At 37.7% G+C, this 20,284-nt stretch overlaps 1 protein-coding gene across 1 annotated transcript in view; it reads left to right on the forward strand.

The window, feature by feature from the left end:
- GUCY1A2 (guanylate cyclase 1 soluble subunit alpha 2) overlaps positions 1-20,284 on the forward strand; it is a 474,198-nt gene that overhangs the window by 44,317 nt on the left and 409,597 nt on the right. The window contains exon 2 of the mRNA XM_068989029.1: positions 9,712-9,773. Coding sequence (XP_068845130.1) covers positions 9,712-9,773 — 62 coding nt within the window. The remainder of the gene's footprint in view (positions 1-9,711; positions 9,774-20,284) is intronic.

Below are 20,284 nucleotides of genomic sequence, written 5' to 3' on the forward strand. Positions count from 1 at the left end.
GTTCTATATTTAATTTGCACTGTTTTTTGTTGTTGTTTGTTTTTTTGGTTTATGTATAGTAAGCTTAGTCAGAAGCTAGAAAAATTCATATTATGCTGGGATCTTTAGCAAGACTGATGATTACCACAATTGCATGCCTTTCAGAAGTACTTATACTGGTTATTTGAAATGAATTATAATTTTGGCTAGTTTTATTAAAAATACCAACCATATATTTTGATCCATTTGTGTCCACAGACCAACCCCATAAATGTAAGATATTATAATTTTGATCACTTTAAGTGAAGGAATTTGACATATACAAATTCCTTATAAGCAAAGTGCTCTTTTGTTACAAAGAAAGTGATCTTTGGATTGTGATTTGGAAAGTGATGAAAAGAGTCCTTGCTCTGAAATTTATCTCTCACTGACGAGCCTATTTACAATTCCACCTTTAGTAGTTCAGATCATCTTATATAAAGTAGGAAAGCTCATTTATACTATCATCTACCTTAGTAAGGATTGAGGATCAAGTTTTTTAAGATATTAAGGTAAGATTTCTCCTGAGTACCATCTGGGGTCAGAGTACTAAGGGGATTTCAAATTTTGATGAAGGAAGAAAAGAATATGCAATGATGATTTTTGGAGGCCTGTTTTGGGGAGTTTAGATGATGGTGGTAGGGATTTATCCTATCAGAATGCAGCATAAATAAACTGGACACTCAGAGGGTAGGGAAGAGGGTGAGAGAAAGCTAAGGAAGAGAAAGTGAAAGTGCATCAGAGGGTTTCCCTAGTGGCTCAGTGGTAAAGAATTTACCTGCCAATGTAGGAGACACGGGTTTGATCCCTGGTCCGGGAAGATATCACAGCCATGAAATGGAAAGATGCTTGTTCCTTTGGCATCATTGAAGAAACGCTATGACAAACCTAGGCAGCGTATTAAAAATCAGAGACATCATTTTGGCAACAGAGGTCCATATAGTCTAACCTATGGTTTTTCCAGTAGTCACGTATAGATGTGAGAGTTGGACCATAAAGGTTGAGCACTGAAGAACTGATGTTTTCTAACTGTGGTCCTGGAGAAGACTCTTGAGAGTACCTTGGACTGCAAGATCAAATCTGTCAGTCCTAAATTAATTTGTCACAAAATTAGCCACAACAGTCCTCACTATTCATTGGAAGGACTGATGCTGAAGCTGAAGTTTCAATACTTTGGTCACCTGATGTGAAGAGCCTACTAATTGAAAAAGACCCTGATACTGGGAAAAACTGAAAGCAAAAAGAGAAGGGGATGGCAGAGGATGAGATGGTTAGCTAGCATCTCTGACTCAATGGATATGAATCTGATTAAACTCTGGGAGATAGTGAAGGACAGGGAGGACTGGTGTTCTGCAGTCCATGGAGTCACAACTTAAAGACTGAACAATCAGAAAACATTAAAAAAATGCTTATATTAAAAAAAAATAAAGTACATCTAAGATAAGACAGTCATGGTTTTTGTCTATGGTCTTTGTGTACATAGATTTAAAGAACATCAAGTGTGCTGTCAAGACGCAAACAATTAGTTTGAATCCATGTAATTCTTCATTTTTATGTCAACTTTAAAATTTCTCTTTTTGTAAAGGAGGGCTTCTAATCTCTCTAGTTTTGATTCCTTTTTGGTCAAATGGTGATAATATTAATATCAGTCTATTTCCCTGGATTGGTACATTAAAAACATGAAATGTAAAGTGCTCAACCAAATACAAGATGTTAAATATTATGTGTAGTTCAGGTTAGAGATTAAGTGTTTGGATTCTGGAACAGACTATCTGAGTTTCAACCCTGCCTTTGCCTGCTTTTACTTGTTTGACATAGGACAACATAAACTTTCTGTATCTCAGTTTTCTCATCTATAAAATAATAATCTCCCTCATAATGTTAATATGAAAATCAAATGAGTTAATATTTGTAATGGGTTTAAAGCCCAGTGCCTTGCATAAATTAAGTGCTGCTGCTGCTGCTAAGTCACTCAGTCGTGTCCAACTCTGTGCGACCCCATAGACCGCAGCCGACCAGGCTTCCCCGTCCCTCGTATTCTCCAGGCAAGAACACTGGAGTGGGTTGCCATTTCCTTCTCCAATGCATAAAAGTGAAAAGTGAAAGGGAAGTCGCTCAGTCATGTCCGACTCTTAGCTACCCCATGGACTGCAGCCTACCAGGCTCCTCTGTCCATGGGGTTTTCCAGGCAAGACTACTGGAGTGAGGTGCCATTGCCTTCTCCGAAATTAAGTGCAACAGTCAATATTACAATACAACACAGTACTAACTGTAATGTGTATGCTGGCACAAAATTAAATGCTGACATAAGTGTGTGGGACTTAGTTACCTGGAAAAATTTTAAAATCCTATGTAAATGCTTCAAACAATATAATTCTCTGTGTTTACAAATAATATTTAAATTTTACACTATAGTGAAATTGTGTTGATTTAGCAGTTAAATGTGAACATCTTTCAGAAGCTTGCTGCTTTTTATATTTGAAAAATGAAACTACTGTCATTACTGCTGATTTAGGTTATTTTTATAGAGTATTGGTCTTGATCATCATGTTTTTATCTTAAATGAAAGATTTTCAATCCTGACTAACATTCGAAGTAAATGGGTCCCCTTAGTTGCATTGGAAAATTAGGGGATGGTACTCAGCATTGGTATTTTTTAAAAGCTCCCCAGGGGATTTTAATGTGTAGGCAAAGCTGAAAACTGTTGGCCTATTTCTTGTTGTTCAGTTGCTCAGTTGTGTCCGACTCTTTGAGACCCCAATGACTGCAGCATGCCAGGCTTCCCTGTCCTTCACTAACTCCTGGAGTTTGCTCAAACTTATGCCCATTGAGTCGATGATGCCATCCAACCATCTCATCCTCTGTCGCCTCATTCTCCTCTTGCCTTCAATCTTTCTCAGCATCAGGGTCTTTTCCAGTGAATTAGCTCTTCACATGTTGCCTCGGGCAATAGTAATTAAATATATATGTATATCATTTAGTTTCTGACATTAAAATATAATTTTTCTCATATTTAAGTAAATCAGATAACATGGCTATTTCTGGATATTTCTTTAAAGGAAGATCTACTGTTTCCATTAATTCTCTAGCTTGTGGATATGTATTATAAAGCGAAAATGAGAAGTTTATTTGCTTTTAAATTATCTGTGGATTTTTGTTTTTGGCATGATAAATGCTATATATATATTTATAGATGTATATAGAATATATATATTTATAAATGTATATAGAATCACATAATATTAAAGGTGAGAGGGACCTGCAAGGCATCTAGTAGAAAGATTGTACTCTTTGAAGCAAATCCTACCTTGTGGCAACTCATTCATTTTTAAGTTTTATGACCTTGAGATACTTAATCAATTTGAACCATAACTTTATCTCTGTAGAGTTGAGATGAATGTGTACTTTGTATGATGTTGACTCCTTTTCATGTGACACACAGACACAATCTTGACACACACAATTTTCATTCCCTGCCTCCTGCCTGATCTGCATACTGTCTGGTGTGGATGTGTAGAGCAGGGATTGTATGGGAGCTTCTGAAGGGCTGTCTGAGCTTGCAGGGCCAGTTGCTGAGAACTTCTTCCTCCTGCCATTCAGGGATCATTTCTCTGGCTCTGTTTGGGCTATTTCATGGCTGGCTGTTTGGATGCCATGACTTTTCATGAGCACAACATTTAGTTTGTGGGGGTCTGTCACTGCTGACTAACTAGAGTGAAGCTGTTAATGAGACTAGAGATGAAGATGGCTTCTTGTTCCCACATGGCAGAAGCTTTTGTGTACTTCGTCTTTGAGCCCTCGACAGTACATGTGCAGGACACAGATGGCTGCCTTCTCTTCCCAGCTATCTTCCTATGCATTGTTTCTTTGTGTTGAGTAGGGGCAGTAGGAAGTCGCTATCTCAATGTTAGTTTAGGGGAAGGAGAGAAAAACTACAGACCTCTTTGATTTTCTTTTCTGTGATAGGGACAGTGGATTTTGTCTCATTCCCAACCCTTGTCTCTCTGATCTTGTGGCATGTAGCTATAAAAGTATTTAGACCATCTAACTCTCCTGTCACACATTCTTTATGTCCCAGGAAGGGGGTTCATGGATTGCTTCTTATTAGTTATATACAGCATGATGCCTGAGGTCCTGATCTTATCTGTGGTGCATCAGTGTCCTAAAGCCTAGGCCTGGCTTTATGTCTATTTTCAATCTCACTTTTGAGAATTCTGCTTTTGCCACCATCTCTCTGCACTGATCTGAAGGTTTTGTTGGAAATATTTGGAAATTCAGCTTCCATTTTCCTATTTTCCTCTATTGTGATAGGCACCATCTTCTCATTATTAGCCTTAGTGGTAAGTCTATTGATATTTGTAGGTGATGCGGACCTTAAAATGTTACACTTGTGGGGTGGGTGTTCTAAGAAACTTTGTGCTTCTCCACTAGATTTTGAGACTCTTGAGGGTAGGATCCATGTTTTTCAGCTGAACAGAGTCATAACTATCATTTATTTAGCACCTGTTATGTACCAGAGACTTTGATTTATTTCAATTAATTGGCATAAAAAATAATATATACATGAGAAATCATTTCAGATAGCCTAAGAAAACTGTCCAAGGTCATCTAGTTTGTGAGTCAGAGTTGGATTTTGACTTAGTTTGATCTTAAATCCTCTTTTCTAAATTATCTTTCCAAACTCCTTCTTAAAGGAAAGGAAAGTCACTCAGTTGTGTCAAACTCTGGAATACCAGAGTGGGTAGCTGCTTCCTTGTCCAGGGGATCTTCCCAACTGAGAGATCGAACCCAGGTCTCCTGCATTGCATGCGGATTCTTTACCAGCTGAGCCAAAAGGGAAGCCCAAAGGAAAGGATGGATACAGGTAACAGGAATGGGATTTTGGCCTGTAGATGGTTGATGAAACTGATTTGGAGGTGCATTCTTAAAGAAAAGGAAAGGAGATCCATAGATCTTCAGAGCCCTTGCTTTTCCCACTAATCTACACTGACTTGCATTACTGGCATACATGGACATTTAGCAAACGTCCTTCAGCTTTTGAGGCAGAAGTCACGCCTCCCATGTTCATGTCTTCACTTTGTGCTTTTTAATTCATGTCAGAGAGACTCAAGTTATGTGATGATGTCTCAGAAATAGGCAAACTCTGAAGAAAATTGGAGTGAATCCATGATTATAATCCATGGTGAAGAGTCAGGGCTGCAATGAGGTCACCCTTGACTTACTGAAGATCCAAGGATCTTTGCTCATAGTTCAGACCACCAGAATGTGCCCACTGGATTTGGCAAGTGATAGAAAGTATATAAATCTTTATGAAGTTGAAGCTTTGTTGAATGTGCCCAGAGAACATTTTCCATTTAATGTTTTTGGAGACTCTAAATTTAATTCGTTTTGGGGAGTAGAAGTAACTGCTTCAGAAAAGAAAAAAAAAAAGTCAGTTCTTTAAAAGGCTTAACTCCTTTCATGAACATGTGCTTTTTAATGACTGGGAAATTCCTTTATAGGAAAAAAATGACCTTTGGCAAAAATTAGGTCATTCTGGTCTTAACTGTCCCTATGCACTCTGGTTCTTGCTTTATGTTCCAGGTTTTGTCACTAGAGGTTATTGGAAGGATAATCCCTCTGTGGATATTCACTGTTTTTAGAGCACATTGCCAAAGTGAAACTTATCTTAGCTCAGAAACTGCCAAACCAGTACAAGAGACTCAGATCACAGAAGTTCTAAGCCAGTGACTGATAATGACTTGCTTTAGGTTGGCCATGAGTTGGATTTTTAAAACGTACTTTTCATGTGCATTAGGATTGCTGTATCTGTTTCACTCTCTTCAGATTTTTCAAGAGCCTCTTTGCTTAGGTCAGGAATACTTTATCTTTTCTAGGTGTGTTATTCTGCTTTGATTCTGTTCTGTTGAACAGAAACATCTATATGAGTTTGAAGCCTCATGAACATCTTGTCCCAGTATAAATGAAAAACAGGTTGAAAGAAATTATCCTGTACCTCTTTCCCTGAACAATTGGAAGCAGATTCTTCCTCAAATTAATTTCTGAAATGGCTTGACTGAGATGAAGAATATGTCTGAACTCTTAGATTTGCTCAGTGAAGATGTTCTTCTAAAAGATAGTGTAGAATAGTTCTCAGTGGTTGCTCTTGATTTAATTGAAACTCACTTTTCTCAAGCTTTTTAGAAAAACTGCTCCATGTAACCTTATACAGGCTAAAATCCCATTTCTGTTTTCTGTCTGTCCTTTCCTTTAAGAAGGAGCTTGGAAAGATGATTTATAAAAGAGGATTTAAGATCAAACTGAGTCAAAATCCAACTCAGACTCACAAACTAGATGACCTTGGACAGTTTAGCCTATCTGAAATGATTTCTCATGAATATATTATTTTTAAGGTAATTAATTGAAATAAAGTCTCTGGTACATAGTAGGTGTTAAGTAAATGATAGTTATGAGTCTGTTCAGTTGAAAACATGGTTCATACCCTCAAGAGTCTCAAAATCTAGTTCAGTTCATTTCAGTCACTCAGTCATGTCTGACTCTTTGCTACCCCATGAATCGCAGCACGCCAGGCCTCCCTGTCTATCACCAACTCCCAGAGTTCACTCAGACTCACATCCATCGAGTCAGTGATGCCATCCAGCCATCTCATCCTCTGTCGTCCCCTTTTCCTCCTGCCCCAATCCCTCCCAGCATCAGAGTTTTTTCCAGTGAGTCAACTCTTCACATGAGATGGCCAAAGTACTGGAGTTTCAGCCTCAGCATCATTCCCTCCAAAGAAATCCCAGGGCTGATCTCCTTCAGAATGGACTGGTTGGATCTCCTTGCAGTCCAAGGGACTCTCAAGAGTCTTCTCCAACACCACAGTTCAAAAGCATCAATTCTTTGGCACTCAGCTTTCTTCACAGTCCAACTCTCACATCCATACATGACTACTGGAAAAACTATAGCCTTAACTAGATGGACCTTTGTTGGCAAAGTGATGTCTCTGCTTTTCAATATGCTATCTAGGATGGTCATAACTTTTCTTCCAAGGAGTAAGTGTCTTTTAATTTCATGGCTGCAATCACCATCTGCGGTGATTTCAGAGCCCCCCAAAATAAAATCTGACACTGTTTCCACTGTTTCCCCATCTATTTCCCATGAAGTGATGGGACCAGATGCCATTATTTTTGTTTTCTGAATGTTGAATTTTAAGCCAACTTTTTCACTCTCCTCTTTCACTTTCATCAAGAGGCTTTTTAGTTCCTCTTCACTTCCTGCCGTAAAGGATGGTGTCATCTGTGTATCTGAGAGTACAAAGTTTATCTTAGAACACTCACCCCACAAGTGTAACGTTTTAAGGTCCGCATCACCTAAAAATATCAATAGACTTACCACTAAGGCTAATAATGAGAAGATGGTGCCTATCACAATAGAGGAAAATAGGAAAATGGAAGCTGAATTTCCAAATATTTCCAACAAAACCTTCAGATCAGTGCAGAGAGATGGTGGCAAAAGCAGAATTCTCAAAAGTGAGATTGAAAATAGACATAAAGCCAGGCCTAGGCTTTAGGACACTGATGCACCACAGATAAGATCAGGACCTCAGGCATCATGCTGTATATAACTAATAAGAAGCAATCCATGAACCCCCTTCCTGGGACATAAAGAATGTGTGACAGGAGAGTTAGATGGTCTAAATACTTTCATAGGTACATGCCACAAGATCAGAGAGACAAGGGTTGGGAATGAGACAAAATCCACTGTCCCTATCACAGAAAAGAAAATCAAAGAGGTCTGTAAGTTTTTCTCTCTTTCCCCGAGACTAAGATAACCATTTTCTACAAAGGAAGTTGTTGAAAGTTTTGAGTATTAGGTAGGGAGATTTTTACATATCTACTGGACATTTTCATAGGGATGTAGACATGGAAGAAGTTCAGGAGAACCCTGACAAAAAACTGTGTAGACTCCTTTAAATCATATACCTTAAAGAAAATCAGTTTCAAGGATTCGAGATGGGAAATAAACAGATATTTATTAACTGCCTCTTAGTACCAGCATTGTGCTATATCCTGCAGTTTGCCTTTTTTAGATTTACCTTGGTTTGTGTAGTTAACTAGTGGCAGCCCACAAGATTACCAAACTACCATGCTGCCCTCATATCTTGAAGGATCTGGGTTAGAGTCATTTTACTGTGTTGTTCAGTCAAGTTGTGTCTGACTCTTTACAACCCCATGGACTGTAGGATGCCGAGCTTCTGTGTCCTTCACTATCTCCCAGAGTTTGCTCAAACTCATGTCCATTAAATCTGTGATGCCATCAAACCATCTTCATCCTCAATCGTCCCCTTCTTCTCCTGCCTTCAATCTTTCCCAGCATCAGGGTCTTTTCCAATGAGTCAGCTCTTTGCATCAAGTGGCCAAAGTATTGGAGCTTCAGCTTTAGCATCATCCCTTCCAGTGAATATTCAGGGTTGATTTCCTTTAGGATTGACTAGCTGGATCTCCTTGCAGTTCAAGGGACTCTCAGAGACTTCTCCAGGATTACAGTTTAAAACATCAATTCCTCAGCACTCAGCCTTCTTTATGGTCCAACTCTCACATCCATACATGACTACTGGAAAAACCATAGCTTTAACTAGATAGACCTTTGTTGGCAAAGTGATGTCTCTGCTTTTTAATACACTGTCTAGGCTTGCCATAGCTTTTCTTCCAAGGAGCTAATTAGTGGCAGCCCATGAGATTACCATACTACCATGCTGCCCTCATATCTTGAAGGATCTGTGTTAGAGTAATTTTGTTGTGTTGTCCAGTCACTAAGTTGTGTCTGACTCTTTGCAACCCCACGGACTGCAGGATGCTGAGCTTTGGTGTCCTTCACTATCTCCATGCTAATTTTTAATTCTTTTAATTTTGTGGCTGCAGTCACCATCTGCCATGATTTTGGAGCCCAAGAAAATATAAAACTCATCCATGGCTATAATGGCTCAGTGTTTTGATAAGCTTTTTTTCCTGCTTGACTGATTAGAGGTTTTTATTATTTAACAAATTCACTCTCTTGTCACTGAGAATTTGGTTCTTATAATTTGTTAATAAAATCTGTGCTTTAAGGTTTTTATTTCACTCATGCCTCCATGGGCCTGAGACTCCCAAGTTGAGGCTTCATTGCCTAAATACGTCTTGGAATAATTCTTGGTCTGAGTTTAGGAAACTGTGTTCAGCTGTTGTGAAGAGGAGGGGATTATAAAAATTCAGTCTTGAGCTGCTTAGTTATTTTCTGCAGATCCTATTTCTTGCCCCCAAACACTGTGGCCCCTCAAGGAGGCTCTGGAACCATGGCTTGAGATCTCTTGAGAAAGTCAGGCTTGACCTGGGTATTACTCTTCTTCAGAGCACCCTTTCTCCACTGTCCCCCTGCCCAATGTCTAGGTTTATTGTAGGTACTCAATAAGTATTTCTTTGAACTTAATAGCTGGTACAAAAGCTTTGGGGAAAATACGGCTAAAGAATGCCATCATACTTGGAATTGGGAAATTCAGAGTAATTATTGAGTGTCTCATGTTCTTGTGGGGAAAATACATGGCAAAATTCACCATGAGTTGATATTGTAAAGCAAAAATTTTTATGAGATGATTCAGAAGCTACATATCTGCTTATGATACTCAGAATGGGGATGACACTGATTTGCTGATAATGTATTATTATTATTCTGTAGCCCCAGATGATACAGCAGACTCTCAAGAGGACACTGCAATATTATGAGCACCAAGTTACAGGGTAAGGAAAAATGGATTTTGGTTTTTATTGGGAACAAGTTAAAGATAATTCCTACATAGAGAACAGAGTTGTGGTTGCTAAGGGAGAGAGGGTTGGGGGAAGGATGGAGTGGGAGGTTGGTGTTAGGAGATGTAAACTATTATATATAGAATGGATAAACAACAAGGCCCTAATGTATCAAACAGGGAACTGTATTTAATATCCTGTTATGTCATAAAAATAATATATATATATATATATATAAAGGATATATATATGTGTAACTGAATCACTTCTCTGTATAGTAGAAATTAACACATTATAAATTACTATAACTAAATTAAAAAAGAATAATTACTCAAATGTAGTAGTGGAACATGTGGTTTTCTGCCACCCAAGTCAACCTTATTGCATAGTGGTTATGCTTAGTGTGGAGTGGGGGCTCATAGGGGTCCTGTGTTTATTGGGATTATTCCTGTCAAAGGATTATTTGTGTTGAATCCTTTTAAATAAAATCACTTTTGCTGTTGCTTTCCTTTTTTTTTCGCTCTGTGCTCTTGCCTTCTCATTCTCATTCATCGAATTTCATATTTTGCCTTTGTAATATGGTAAGACTTTAAAGGAAATTTTAGGATCCTTCAGTCAAGTTTAATCAAAATCACTATAAGCTTAATATAGTTGAGTGAGAAGTATTTGTTTTGTTTAGTTAGAGACCTGAGATAAAGAGTTTCCTTTATTTATTCCCCTCTTTTTGAAGTAAGAAGATGTGTAAAGATGTGTAAAGATGGTGTAAAGTAAGAAGATTTAAGGTCATGAGAAAGGAATTCAAGGTCTCACTAGGACATAGAACTTAAAAGTAACTTTATCTGTTTTAAAGGGTGATGATGATGATGATAACTAAATCAAGGATTATTTGTCATTATTAAATGAGGTAATTTTAATGAAAGTATTTTGTAAGCAGAAACCTCCAAATAAGTTTAAGGTGTATCTTTGATTGGCTATAGCAGAAAGCAGTTGGCAAATCCAAAAGCCTAAATTCACTTTCTGATGTAGTCTAGCTATTTAAATTAAATGTACAATGTACCACAGCTATTTATCTTTGTAGGGGTTAAGAACTTCTGAGCTGGACATGGAACAACAGACTGGTTCCAAATAGGAAAAGGAGTACGTCAAGGCTGTATATTGTCACCCTGCTTATTTAGCTTATATGCAGAGTACATCATGAGAAACGCTGGACTGGAAGAAACACAAGCTGGAATCAAGATTGCTGGGAGAAATATCAATAACCTCAGATATGCAGATGACACCACCCTTATGGCAGAAAGTGAAGAGGAACTAAAAAGCCTCTTGATGAGAGTAAAAGAGGAGAGTGAAAAAGTCAGCTTAAAGCTCAACATTCAGAAAACGAAGATCATGGCATCCGGTCCCATCACTTCATGGAAAATAGATGGAGAATCAGTGGAAACAGTGTCAGACTTTATTTTGGGGGGCTCCAAAATCACTGCAGATAGTGATTGCAGTCATGAACTTAAAAGACGCTTACTCCTTGGAAGAAAAGTTATGACCAACCTAGATAGTATATTGAAAAGCAGAGATATTACTTTGCTGACTAACGTCTGTCTAGTCAAGGCTATGGTTTTTCCAGTAGTCATGTATGGATGTGAGAGTTGGACTGTGAAGAAGGCTGAGTGCCGAAGAATTGATGCTTTTGAACTGTGGTGTTGGAGAAGACTCTTGAGAATTCCTTGAACTGCAAGGAGATCCAACCAGTCCATTCTGAAGGAGATCAGCCATGGGATTTCTTTGGAAGGAATGATGCTGAGGCTGAAACTCCAGTACTTTGGCCACCTCATGCAAAGGGTTGACTCATTGGAAAAGACTTTGATGCTGGAAGGGATTGGGGGCAGGAGGAGAAGGGGACGACAGAGGATGAGATGGCTAGATGGCATCACTGACTCGATGGACATGAGCCGGAGTGAACTCTGGGAGTTGGTGATGGACAGGAAGGCCTGGCGTGCTGCTATCCATGGCATCGCAAAGAGTCGGACACGACTGAGTGACTGAACTGAGCTGAGGAATCAAGATTCAAATCCTGGTATCTCTTGAAAGGCTATAACCCTATGGGTCATAGCCATTACCATAGGGATCAAGAACATATTTTTGGCTATTAGGATGTACTGTTTTTTTTTTTTTTCTACAAAATAGAAGGGAGGAAAGCATAGTGGAAAAAAAATCTCAGTATCTAGTATAATGCCATAAGTGCTTGATTAGTATATTAAGTATCACTTCAAAGGAAATTGCCCTGAAACTTTGTCATATCAATCCTCAAGAGTGCAGTACTAGGGAAAACATTACTTAAACTCATGAATGGCTTTTTGTTTGAGGCTAATGTCTAAATGCTTTATTTTAAGGGAGATAAATAATTCAAATTAATCTCTTCCCATGTACTCTAAAATAAAGCAATCATTCTCCTTTGATTTGCTGCTTTCAAAGTGTGATGTTTGGATTAAATTAGTCAATGTATTTAGAATAGTTCCTGATGCATGATGAGCACCACATGCTTGTTTAATCTTACATTTATTATCATTATGTTTTTTAATATTTTAATGACAGTACCAGTAATGTGACTTGACATTTGGGATCTTAGTTTCCTGAACAGGGATTGAACTTATGCCCCCTGCAGCAGAGGTGTGGAGTCCTAACCACTGGAACATCAGGGAATTCCCCATATTTGTTGTCATTAAATTTTTTAATATTGTAATGACCATACACCAAAATGAATAACACCAAAAAAATGATGTCCGTGTCCTTTTCATCATGGGGGCTAGAATGCAAAAGTAGGAAGTCAAGAGATACCTAAATAACTGGCAAGTTTGGCCTTGGAATACAAAATGAAGCAGGGCAACAGCTAGCAGAGTTTTGCTAAGAGAATGTGCTGGTCATAGCAAACACCCTCTTAGAACAATGCAAGAGATGACTCTGCACATGGACTTGGATGGTGAATTCCAAAATCAGATCAATTATATTCTTTGCAGTTGAAGGTGAAGAACATCTATGCAGTAAGCAAAAAAAAAAAAAAGACCAGGAGCTGACTGTGGCTCAGATCATGAACTCATTTCAAAATTCAGACTTAAATTGAAGAAAGTAGGGAAAATGACTAGGCCAGATATGACCTAAATCAAATTCCTTAGGATTATGCAGTGGAAGGGACAAATAGATTCAAGGGATTAGATCTGATAGACAGAGTGCCTGAAGAACTGTGGACAGAAGTTTGTAACATTGTATAGAAGGCAGTGATCTAAACCATTCCCAAGAAAAACAAATGCAGCAAGGCAAAATGGTTGTCTGAGTAGACCTTACAAATAACTGAGAAAGAAGAGAAGTGAGAAGCAAAGGAGAAAAGGAAAGATATACCCATATGAATGCAGAGTTCCAAAGAATAGCAAGGAGAGAGAAGAAAGTCTTCCTAAGTGAACAATGCAAAGTTTTAGAAGAAAACAATAGAATGGGAAAGACTAAATATCTCTTCAAGAAAATTAGAGATACCAAGGGAACATTTCATGTAAAGATGGGCACAGTAAAGGACAGAAATGGTATGGACCTAATAGAAGAAGAAGATATTAAGAAATGGCAAAATACACAGAAGAAATATACAAATAAGATCTTAATGACACAGATAACCATGATGGTGTGGTAACATACCCAGAGCCAGACATCTTGGATTGCAAAGTGAAGTGGGCCTAAGGAAGCATCACTATGAACAAAATAAATAGAGGTGATGGAATTCCAGCTGAGCTATTTCAAATCCTAAAAGTGATGCTGTTAAAGTCCTGCACTCGATGCCAGCAAATTTGGAAAACTCAGTAGTGGTCAAGGACTGGAAAAGGTCAGCTTTCATTCCATTGCACAGAACGGCAATGTCAAAGAATGTTCAAACTGCTGCACAATTGCACTCATTTTACATGCTAGCAACTTAATGCTCAAAATTTTCCAAGCCAGGCTTCAACAGTATATGAACTGACTTCAACAGTACATGAACCAAGAACTCCCAGATGTTCAAGCTGGATTTAGATAAGGTAGAGGAACCAGCAATCAAATTGCCAGCATGCATTGGATCATAGAATAAGCAAGATAATTCTGGACAAACATCTACCTCTGCTTCATTGACTATGAAAAAACTATGGATCACAACAACTTGTAGAAAATTTTTCAAGTGATAGGAATACCAGACCTTACCTGCCTCCTGTGAAACCTGTATGCAGGTCAAGAAGCAGCAGTTAGAACTGGGCATGGAAGAACAAACTGGTTCCAAACTGGTTCTAAATTGGAAACTGGTTCCAATTTTGTTCAAATGCAAAATGTCAGGCTGGATGAAGCCGAAGGTGGAATCAAGACTGCTAGGAGAAATATCAATAACTCAGATATGCAGATGTCATCACCCTTGTGGCAGATACAGAAGAGCCTCTTGATGAAGATGAAAGAGGAGAGTATAAAAGCTGGCTTAAACTCAACATTCAAAACCTGAAGATTATGGCATCTAGTCCCATCTTTTGTTGGCAAATAAACAGGTAACAATGGAAATAGTGACAGATTTGTTTTCTTGGGCTCCAAAATCACTGCAGATGGTGACTGTAGCCATGAAATTAAAAGATGCTTGCTCCTTGGAAGAAAAGCTATGACAAACCTAAACAGTGTATTAAAAAGCAGAGACATTACTTTTCTGACAAAGGTCTGTCTAGTCAAAACTATGGATGTGAGAGTTGGATCATAAAGAAGGTTGAGTGTGAAAAACTTGATGCTTTTGAACTGTGGTATTGGAGAAGACTCTTGAGAGTCCCTTGGACAGCAAGGAGATCAAACCAGTCAATCCTAAAGGAAATCAGTCCTGAATTTTCATTGGAAGGACTGATGCTGAAATTGAAGCTCCAGTACTTTGGCCACCTTAGGGTAAGAGCTGACTCATTGGAAAAGACCCTGATGCTAGATGACTGCAGGAGGAGGGGTTGACAGTACAAGATGGTTGGATGGGAAAACCCAATGGGCATGAGTCTGAGCAAACTCTGGGAGGTGGTGAAGGACAGGGAAGCCTGGCGTGCTGCAGCGCATGGGGTTCAGAGAGTCAGACATGACCGAGCAACTGAACAACAACCACCACCACCAGTAATGAAATGCAAGTTATGTTCTGAAATTATGAAGTTATCAAGTAATAACTGATGAAGTAGTCTTATTTGTGAACTAAACTATGTCTTTGTGGCAAGTTGGAGTGGGAATCTTAAAAATATGATAAAAATAACTAAACTGTATTTCTATAATCAGCAGAAAACTATTTTTTCTATTAGTAGGATGGAGTTCTATTTTATCTAAATAACTCCCTCAACTATCCCTTCAATCTGTGTATTACCTAAATGGTCTTTCCCTAGTTCTGTTTAGTGCAGCCACAGTATTTAAAAAACAGACAGGATATAGGACTTCCATATAAAGAGATAGATTAATGTCCTACTGGTTCTAAGACCTAGTAGCATATTTTTGCTTAAGTGTTGGCTACCCTCTGAGAATTTGAAGTACCTTTACTATCTTTTTTTGTGTGTGTGTGCTCGTACTGCTGAAGACAAAAGGGTCATGATTTCCTTGTCTAGTACCCTCTTTGCCTTTTTTTATTTAATTTTTTCTTTTATATTGGGGTATAGCTGAATAACAATATGTGATAGTTTCAGGTGGATAGCAAAGGGACTCAGCCATAGATATACATTTACCCATTTTCACCTAACTATCCCTCCTCCCATCTTACCCCTGCTGGGAACCATACATTTGTTCTCAAAGTGTGTTTTGTAAATAAGTTCATTTGTATTGTTTTTCTGAGGTTCCACATACAAGAGATGTCATAGATATATTTCTCCATCTCTGTGTGACTTACTTCACTCAGTATGATAATCAAGGTACACCCATGTGGCATTATTTCATTATTTTTAATGGCTGAGTAATATTCCATTATGTACATGTGCTGCATCTTTTTTTTTTATTTTTACTTTATTTTACTTTACAATACTGTATTGGTTTTGCCATACATTGACATGAATCCACCACGGGTGTACATGCGATCCCAAACATGAACCCCCCTCCCACCTCCCTCCCCAAAACATCCCTCTGCGTCATCCCCGTGCACCAGCCCCAAGCATGCTGTATCCTGCATTGGTACATCTTCTTTATCCATTCCTCTCTCAGTGGATTTCTAGATTTCTTCCATGTAATCATTTGTCACCATTTGCTGACACCCTATTGTAAACAGTGCTGCAGTGAATACTGGAGTGCTTGTATCCTTTCAGACTATGTTTATCCCAGGAGTGGGATTACAAGGTCATATGGTAGCTGTATTTTCAGTTTCTTAAGGAACCTCCATACTGTTCTCCATAGTGGCTATACCAATTTGCAGTCAGTGTGTAAGGGAGAGTTCCCTTCTTTCTGTACCCTCTCTGGTAATTATTGTTTGTAAATTTTTTTGATGACATCCATTTTGACTATGGAAAGGTGATATCCCATTGTAGTTTTGATTTATATTTCTCTAATAATTAGTGATGTTGAGCATCTTTTCATGGGCCTCTTTGCCACCTGTATATCTTCTTTGAGTTATGTCTCTTTAGGTCTTCCACTGGATATTTTTTTGATATTGAGCTCCATAAGCTGTTTGTATATTTTGGAGATTAATCCTTTAACTATTGTTTCATTTGCAAATATTTTCTCCATTCTAAGTGTTGTCTTTTTATCTTGTTCATGATTTTCTTTGCTGTGCAAAAGGTTTTACATTTAATTAATTCCCAATTGTCTATTTTTGTTTTCATTTTCATTATTTCAGGAAGTGGGTCAAAAAAAGATCTTGCTCTGGTTTATGTCAAAGAGTGTTTTCTCTATGTTTACCTCTAAGAGTTTTATAGTGTCCAATCTTAATTTATGTCTTTAATCCATTTTGAGCTTATTTTTGTGCATGGTGTTAGGTAGTGTTCTAATTTCATCATTTTGCATGTTGCTGTCCAGATTTCCCAGCACCACTTACTCCAGAGGCTGTCTTTTCTCCATTGTATATTCTTGTCACCTTTGTCATAGATTAGGTGACCATAGGTGTAATGGGTTTATCTTTGGGCTTTCTATCCTGTACCATTGGTTTATATTTCTGTTTTTGTGCCAGTATCATACAGCTTTGATTACTGCATCTTTTCAGCCTAGTTTGAAGACAGGAAGCTGATTTGTTCAGCTCCATTTTTCTTTTTCAAGATTACTTTGACTATTCTGGGTCTTTTGTGTTTCCATGTAAATTGTTAATTTTTTTTGTTCTAATTCTGTGAAGAATGCCATTGGTAGTTTGATAGGAATTGCATTGATTCTGTAGATTGCTTTGGGTATTATATTCATTCTTCCGATTCAAGAACACTGTATTTTTTTCATCTGTTTGTGTTCTCTTTGGTTTCTTTCATCTGTGTTTTATAGTTTTCTGAGTACAGGTCTTTTGCTTCCTTAGGTAGATTTATCCCTGAAAGTGAAAAGTGAAGTGTTAGTCCCTCAGTCATGTCCATGGACTGTAGTCTGCCAGGCTCCTCTCTCCATGAAATTCTCCAAGCAAGAATATATTCATTCCTTTCTCCATGGGGTTTTCCTGACCCAGAGATTGAATCTAGGTCTCCTGCACTGCCGGGAGAGTCTTTATCATCTGAACCACCAGGGAAGCCCTAGCTTCATCCCATTACAACAACAAAAAACATAAGATTTATTTCTAGGTATTTTTTGTTGTTGTTGCAATGAGAAATAGAATTTTTTTTCTCTTTTGTTGTTAGTGTGTTGGAATGCAAGAGATTTCTGTGGTTTAATTTTGTATAGTGCAGCTTTATCAAATTCACTGGTTGGGGCCAGTAGATTTTTGGTAGAATCTTTGGGATTTTCTATGTATAGTAACATATTGTCTGCAAACATGATGGTTTTACGTCTTCCTTTCCAATTTGTATTCCTTTCATTTATTTTACTACTCTGATTGCTGTGGTGAGGACTTCCAAAACTGTATTGAATAAGAGTAATAAGAGTGGTCATCCGTGTCTTGTTTCTAGTCTTAGGGGAAATGCTTTCTGTTTTTCACAATTGAGTATGATACTTACTGTCAGTTTGTTGTATATGGCTTTGGGATGTTCCCTCTATGCCCATTTTCTGGAGAGTTTTTATTATAAATGGGTGTTGAATTTTTAAAGCTTTTCCTGCATCTATTATGATTATCGTATGATGTTTTATTCTTTATTTGGTACTATGCTGTATCACATTGATTGATTTGTGTATATTGAAGAATTCTTGCATTTCTGGGACAAATCCAACTTGATCACGGTGTGTAATTCTTTTAATGTGCTGTTGGATTCTATTTACTAGTATTTTGTTGAGGATTTTTGGCTCCATGTTCATCACTGATATTGGTCTATAATTTTCTTTTTTTCTAATATCCTCATCTGATTTTGATAACAGGGTGATGGTGGCCTTGTAGAATGAATTTGGGAGTGTTCCTCCCTCTGCAGTTTTCTGGAAGAGTTTTAGAAGGATCAGTGTTAACTCTTCTCTAAATGTTTGATAGAATTCACCTTTGAAGCCATCTTGCAATTTTGCAATTTTGTTTGTTGGAAGATTTTTTATTTACAATTTCAATTTCATTACTTGTAATTAGTCTGTTTACATTTTCTGATTCTTTCTGAGTCAGTCTTGGAAGGTTGTACTTTTCGGAGAATTTGTCCATTTCTTTCAGGTTATCCATTTTATTGGTATATCATTGCTTATGGTAGTCCCTTATGATCCTTTGTATTTCTACAGTGTCAGTTGTAATTTCTCCTTATTCATTTCTAATTTTATTAGTTTGTGTCCTCTCCCTTTTTTTTTTCTTGAGGATTTGGGCTAAAGTTCTATCATTTATCTTCTCAAAGAGCCAACTTTTGCCTTTATTGGTCTTTGCTATTATTTTCTTCTTTTTTATTTCATTTATTTCTGCTCTAATATTTATGCTTTAATTCTATTGACTTTGGGTTTTGTTTATTCTTTTTTCTGTAGTTGATAATTTAGGTGTAATGTTAGATTGTTTATTTGAGACTTTTTTTGTTTCTTGAGGTGACAGTGAATGGCTATAAACTACTTTTAGAACTGCTTCTGAGGCATCCAGTAGGGTTTGATTCATTGTGTTTTCTTTACCATTTGTTTCTATATATTTACCATTTCTTTAATTTTTGTAGTGATCACTTGGTTATTTAGCAGCACACTTTTTAGTCTCCATGTGTGTTTTTTTTTTTTAACAACTTTTTTTTCCTATGTTCGAATTCTAGCCTTGTAGCATTATGGTTCAGAGATGGCAATGGCACCCCACTCCAGTACTCTTGCCTGGAAAATCCCATGGACAGAGGAGCCTGGTAGGCTGCAGTCCATGGGGTCGCTAAGAGTCAGACACAACTGAGCAACTTCACTTTCACTTTTCACGTTCCTGTATTGGAGAAGGAAATGGCAACCCACTCCCGTGTTCTTGCTTGGAGAATCCTAGGGACAGGGGAGCCTGGTGGGCTGCCGTCTATGGGGTCGCACAGAGTCAGACATGACTGAATCGACTTAGCAGCAGTAGCAGCATTATGGTTGGAAAATATACTTGATAATCTTCAATTTCCTTAATTTTTCCTAGCTTGATATGTGACCCAAGATTTATTCTATCCTGGAGCATGTTCCATGTGTATTTGAGAAGAAAGTGTATTTTGCCACTTTTGGGTGGAATAACTTATAAATATCACTTGAATCTATTTGGTCTATTGTGTCATTTGATGCTTGTGTTTCCTTATTTATTTTCTGTCTGGATATCTGTTGATTGGTGTAAGTGGGATATTAAAGCCCTCCACTATTTTCGTGTTAAAGTCCATTTTTCCTTTGATGATTGTTACCATTTGCTTAAGTATTGAGGTGCTTTTATGTTAATTACAAAAATAGCTACAATTGTTACATATTCTTGAATTAATCCCTAGATTGTTGTGTAGTACCATTTCTTATCCATTGAAACAGTTTTTATTTTAAAGTACATTTTGGCTGATATGAGAATTGCTACTCCAAGTTTCTTTTGATTTCCATTTGCGTGGAATATCTTTTTCCATCACCTCACTTTCAGTCTGAATGTGTCCCTAGATCTTAAGTAGATCTCTGGTAGGCAGCATATCCCCTTCATGAATCTCAGCTTTGTTGCTATGAAGGGTCTTTGTAGCTCAGTGAAATGAATCAAGGTAAATAGATGTGGTCAAGCAGGAGATGGTAAGATTGAACATAGACATGTTAGGAATCAGTGAACTAAAATGCATGGGAATGGGAGAATTTAAATCAGATGACCATTATATCTACTACTACAGGCAAGAATCCCTTAGAAGAAATGGAGTAGCCTTCATAATAAACAAAAGAGTCTGAAATGCAGTGCTTGTTTGTAATCTCAAAAATGAGAGTAATCTCAGTTCAATTCCAAGGCAAATCATTCAGCATCACAATAATCCAAG

The sequence above is a fragment of the Capricornis sumatraensis genome, chromosome 16 (genome assembly GCF_032405125.1).
Source record: "Capricornis sumatraensis isolate serow.1 chromosome 16, serow.2, whole genome shotgun sequence".
NCBI lineage: Eukaryota > Metazoa > Chordata > Mammalia > Artiodactyla > Bovidae > Capricornis > Capricornis sumatraensis.